The sequence below is a fragment of the Nematolebias whitei genome, chromosome 1 (genome assembly GCF_014905685.2).
Source record: "Nematolebias whitei isolate Nwh7 chromosome 1, NemWhi1, whole genome shotgun sequence".
Taxonomy (NCBI): domain Eukaryota; kingdom Metazoa; phylum Chordata; class Actinopteri; order Cyprinodontiformes; family Rivulidae; genus Nematolebias; species Nematolebias whitei.
In genome coordinates this window covers 70786331-70792437 of record NC_056498.1, presented here as the reverse complement: position 1 = coordinate 70792437, position 6107 = coordinate 70786331, and the positions used below count along the sequence as shown (strand labels likewise).

Below are 6107 nucleotides of genomic sequence, written 5' to 3'. Positions count from 1 at the left end.
CATCCATCCATCCATCCATTTGTTCATCCATCCATCCATCCATCCATCCATCCATCCATCCATCCATCCATCCATCCATCCATCCATTATGTTTACCCGCTTCTTCCATTTTGGGTCATGGGGGTCGCCGGTGCCCATGTCCAGCAATCACTGTGCAAGGGGCGGGGGACACCCTGGACAGGTCTCCAGTTCATCACAGGGACACATAGAGACAAACGAGACAAACAACCATTCATTCTCTCACTCTCACCTAGGTACAACTTAGTTACCAATCAGTCTAACATGATGTTTTTGGTCTGTGGGAGGAAATCGGAGTACCCGGAGAACCAACAAACTAACAAAATGAAAAATTATTTTTTAATTTTTATTTTTTTTTTACAGTGTTTTATATTTATGGGTAATGTGTTATTATTAAAATATTACAGCTTATATTTTATTATAACAGTGTTTTGTATTTACAGACCATATTAGTTTTAAATTAAAAAAACAACTTTTTTTATATGTGTACAGTTTTGCAAGTGTTTTATATTTACATTGTAATTAATGTTTTATATTTACAGGTTTGTCAGTTTTATATTCATAGCTCAACAAGTCATTATTGACAGGCATACTTGTGTTTTATATTTATAGTTTTGTATACACATTGTTTTTATTTACAACTTTCCTTCCAGTTTGCACTTTGAGTCCAGTTTAACAAACTGACAGAAACTTTTGGGTCATTACAAAACAAAAGGAAATGTAAAATTCACTTATCAAGTTAAACATTTTTAGTATGATGTTTACATGTTCCTCATTCTCACCTGTGTGATGAAGTTCTCCTCAGTTGCAAGTCAAACTGACTATCATCACATTCTGGTCACTATTAGCCCAGATAAATAAATACCAGCTCTGTACATGTGTCACATGAAATCTTCAGCTTTTTCAAACCTGTCAGATTTAAGTCAAAGAGCCAGTTTCACCCAGCACACAGGGTTGATGATGTCACACAAACTGGTGGACTTCGACCAGTGGGGGGAGGGGACAGAGAGGGACAGGTGTGTGGGGGTGCAATGCAAGAACAGGAGGACCACTCACCATGGTTGGCACGGTGAAGAATTGAACAGAGAACGACGTCACCGATACCAATCGCTCATGATCGTCCTCCATAAAATCTGTCTGCAGCCGCCTGTAGTTCTGTAGAGGAAGTGGGGTCAGAGGTCACTGCTGCCAGGGAAATAACTAAATATACCAAACCTGATCTCAGGGTTAAACACAAATGTGGTCAAATTTGTTTTTACCCTTTGGTAAAGAAAAAAAAAACCCCACAATAACATAAAAATGACAAAAGTTTTTTTTTTTAATTTATTTCTCCCATCTGCAGGGTTTGCCACAGAAAGCTAACTTGCAAGAAAAATTGACAATTGTTTAACGTCGGATGCCCCTCCTGATGCAACCTAGACTTGAACCTCCAGCCTCAGGAGTACGAGACCTTTGCACTTGAAACTGACAAAAGTTATAAGAAAAAAATGACTTAAAATCAATTAATAAAAACATCATTTTCTATTTTTGGCTGAATATTTAAAAAAATAAAATAATGAAACAGGCAGCCTGGATTAAAAAAAGGAATAGTACCTTTATTTAATATTTTGTTGAACAACTTTTGAGTCAAAAAGCTTAATCTGTGACTCAGAGATGTCTGCATCTGTCCACAGCTATTTTTGCTCCTTCTGAGCAAAGTGCTCCAGCTCTCTCAGGTTTGAAGGGTCCATTCTGCACAGTGACAACTTTTCACCCTGTAAATAAACACGACTGATTGAAGACACCCGTGATGCTGATTACAGGACGCATCATGTCCCTATGGGCAAACTGTTTCAGTCTTTTCTGGGGTACCATCCTTTTTGTCAAGACCAGTTTCATTAGCTTTTGAAAATAATTTGGTTGAACCAAAAATTTTGGAAAGGTAAAAAAATAAAAATAAAATTTTTATTAGTTGATTTTTAGAACAGCTGTGGACAGCTTCGTTCTGCGACAGGGAACGACAAAAGGGTAAAATCACATCTGGCCACATCTGTATCTACCGGTAAATTCCACAAGAAAAACTCAGTTTATGAGAGGTCACTGCTGCCAGACAGATAACCAACTATAAAAATAATAATCTCAGGTCTAATTATCTTCCCACAAAAAAAAACACTTTCTCAGCTTATCAGACTATAGATGGGAACCACCTGGCCTGTAAATCTAGTTGTAGCGTGCAAGGTCCATGTAAGGTTTATGTTGAGGCTGCAGTTTGAACCAGCTGCAGGTTCCAGATGGGATCAAGTCTTAGGAGTACTGGGTACCTTAGCGAACTGGATGGCAAAGCACTTCTTGTACTTGAGATCCATGAGGAGGCTATTCATCAGTAGCTGATGGTAAATGTTCCTGGCTCCTGCAGATACACACAGATTATGATCCTGACCTCTTCTTATCAGAAACTCATGACCTATAATCTATCAGTCACCTTTCCACATCTTGGAGTCGTTCAGCATCAAGCGGTCCACCAGCGAGGAGTTCTCTCCTTCTGGACCTTTCTGTAGGCCCACCTGGCACAGGATCCTCCTCAGGCCACCTGAACCAGAGCTGAGGGTCAGCAGGAACAAACTGAGCAGGGGATTGAGGGTAATGAAGTCCAAACATACCAGAGTGCTGAATGATCTGTCCCAGCCAAGTAAGAGCCTTCAGAGCGAAACACTGATGTGCCACGACAGACGAGTGCATCACCTGAACCCGCAGGGGCTTCGACTGGCGGCTGGTGTTCCTCTGAGGGAGGAGGAAATTCAGGGGTCATTGAATTTTATAACCACATGAATGTACCCAGAACCAGAGTCTTAGTGGAAAATGGATCTAAATAATATCCACAAGTACAAACTCAAGTCCAAAACTGTTGGGACAGGAGCAGCAAAAGGTTGTAAAAGTGATACAAATCAGAAACAACTGGAGGAGCATTTTAAAACTAATCAGGTGAATTTTCCAAAGGGCAGTAAGCAGACTGGGTATAACGAAAAGCATTTTAGACAGGCTGAATTTTTCAGAAGTAAAGATGGGCAGAGGTTAACCAGACTGTGGCAAACTGTCTAAATATATCTTCCTCAGAAGATTTAATGTATCTGGAGACACCTCTGAGCTCAAAGGACAAGGCTGAAAGTCAATTTTGGATGGTCATGATGTTCAGGCCCTCAGGGGACACTGCATGAAAAACATGTCTGATTCTGTTCTGGACGCCACTGCATGGGCTCAAGAACTGCTCCACAAACCATCCATCCATTATCTTCTTAGCTTAGCTTCTTCTTTTGTCAGGTCACAGTGGTCACTGGTGCCCATATCCAGTGTGACAGGCGGGGGACACTGACAGATCTCCAGTCCATCACAGGGACACAGAGACAAACAAGACAAACAACCATTCACTCTCTCACTCACACTTAAGAGACAATTTAGAGTTACCAATAAGTCTAACATGCATGTTTTTGGTCTGTAGGAGGAAACTGGAGTACTCAGAGAAAATCCATGCATGCACAAAGAGAACATGCAAACTCCACACAGATAGGCCTCTGGCTGGGATTAGATCCGGCAACCTTCTCGCTGAGAAGCAACAGCTCTACCACCGTGCCGTCTCCTCCACAATCAACTGTCTGTAAACAAAGTTTCATGTATCATCCACAAATGCCAGCTGAAGTTCTACCATGCACAGAAAAAGCCATATGTGAACACCCCTGTCTTCTTTGGACCAAAGGTCATTTAAAATGGACTGAGGCAAAGTGGAAAATTGTTCTATGGTCAGGTGAATCCAAATCTGAAATTCTTTTTAGAAAGCAGATACATCACATCCACCATACTAACGAGGAGGACCATCCAGCCTGTTGTCAGCGCACAGTTCAAATGCCTGCCTCTCTGCTGGCACAGGGATGCGTTAGTGTCTCTGACATGGGCAGCTTACACATCTGGAAATCAATGTAGAAACGTATATACGTTTCTATATATATCAGGTCTCTCTTGTAAATGAGTCCTCGAGGCTCAATGGGATTTACCTGTATAAATAAAGGTTGATTGATATACAGGTTTTAGAACAACACGTTCCCATCAAGGCAAGATCTTTTTCAGGGAAAGCCTTCAGGTAGTTTTATACACTCTGGATCAGAGAACAAAACTCTGAGAGTAATATCCAGATGGAGCTTTGTGGTTCTGCCCACACAACCACAGCCAATTGTGCTTTTATCATTGCCATTGTTTCATGCATGTGCACAGTTTAACACACACTGCTGCTGGTCTCAGATCAGTGACTTACAACAATGATGGACTTGGCCTGGTCGCAAAATTGAAAGTCCCCGTACTGAACCGACTTCCTACCCTGCAAACACAAAAGACAAAAACTCACAGATACAAATAAACAGAGCAGCAGATAGCATTAATACTCTGCTGGTTCACATTCTGACGGAACCAAATTAAATTGTACAATTGTAAAACTGTTTGTAGCAGAGCTATGACGTTAAAGCTGTACTTTTGATTTTGATTATTTGCTCAAAGAATCACAAAAACAAGTCATCAATCAAAAACAATTGTTAAAAATTTTTAACCTTATGCCTATGCTCTCATTAGTCTCCTCCTAAATGAGCTGTAAAGGGCCCTGCCCTGCATACTCCAGCCAAAGCTGAGAAATCGTCTCTTTGACGCAGTTGTAATGAAAATCATGTAATTTTGTTCTCAGAGTAGCTTCGTCCACCCCTTCTCAAGACAACGCCCGGCCGAACTTTTCACACATAGGCCCTGTTACAATAACAAATTTTGCTGGGCGATTAATTGTCTCAGAAATTATTGCGATTAATGATAATATTGTTTGAAATTTGACAATAATTAGTAATTGTCAAATTTAAGAAGAAATGTTGGAAATTTTTGTGTGTAGTACCTTTTGTGACCACATGATGGCAGTATAAGACAGTTTGAACCAAAGGATGGATAGTGAGGGAGCGAGCAGCGTGTCTCTTTAAGAAAAATGGGAGGGAGGCTCCTTGACGTGACATGGGCTGTCTCTCCTTCCTGTTAATTGGTTCTCAAAATGGTGGACGTTCGGTGTGGTTTGAGCTCTTTAGCATAGCATGTTTCACACAAAGCTTTTAATAAAAAATTAGTAAACAAGTTCTCGGCTTTTTTTTTTTCTCAGAGAAAAACAACTTTTACACAAAGGCACAAGTTTCAACCGTGAATTTTGGAGCTTCAACAAGACGAAGATTTTTTTCCCCGAGGTCAGCCTGTTAGCTTAGCTCTTAGCTTAGCTTCTCAGTTTAGCTGCTTTTAATGATCCAAAAACGCAATTTTGGATCGTTAAAACGGATTTTAAAGAGAAAAAAGAAAGGGAGGGGTCAGTGAAGAGCACCGGATTTGAGCCTTTTGTCATCCAGTGTCGTCAGTAGAAAGAGAGAGACACGAAGAAACGATAAAGCCGATAAATGAAAATGAAGTTGATAATATTCATTTATCATACGATTGATTTATTGTTTATTGCGACAGGCCTATTTACATATCGATGTGTTCTGTGTTCGATTAACCAGCCTATGACCCTGTGACGTAAGATCACAGTAGTAAATTTATATTCTCAACATGGACACAAATCATATTCACAAATGGTCATAGTTCTTTGTATTCTTAAAAAATAAAACCAAACTTGAACTTAGTATTCGTAAGTTTGTGAAGTTGTAACTTTTTTAATTGTATTTTTATAAATTAATTATACATGCACAAATTCTAGTTATGCACAACTACTGACTTCTACACACAAATGTCTGTCTTTACATACACGTTTATTTTGAGTGTTCTGACCCCATAAACGTTCCTGTAAATTCTGGCCTAAAATTATTTTGAACATAAAATGATGTTCTGATCAGAACCATTTGTATTGAACGTTTTTTTGGATCAGAACCATCGGCTCAAACAGAGAAGTCATCATTTCAAATTCTCCCTCATGAAAACACAACAGAACAAATAAGATGTGTTCGTTAAAAACTTTTTAGCTCTATTGCATGGAATAAGATATTCTGCTGAAACTACTTCCTGTAGTACTGAGTGTGGTAAAGTCTGTATTACTGACTGTAGTACTG

At 39.7% G+C, this 6107-nt stretch overlaps 1 protein-coding gene across 1 annotated transcript in view; it reads right to left on the bottom strand.

Annotated features, from left to right (window-relative positions):
- The window catches only part of ubr2 (ubiquitin protein ligase E3 component n-recognin 2), a 58895-nt gene that overhangs the window by 40102 nt on the left and 12686 nt on the right, over window positions 1–6107 (bottom strand). The window contains 5 exon segments of the mRNA XM_037687239.1: window positions 1075–1173; window positions 2319–2407; window positions 2480–2587; window positions 2658–2778; window positions 4301–4363. Coding sequence (XP_037543167.1) covers window positions 1075–1173; window positions 2319–2407; window positions 2480–2587; window positions 2658–2778; window positions 4301–4363 — 480 coding nt within the window.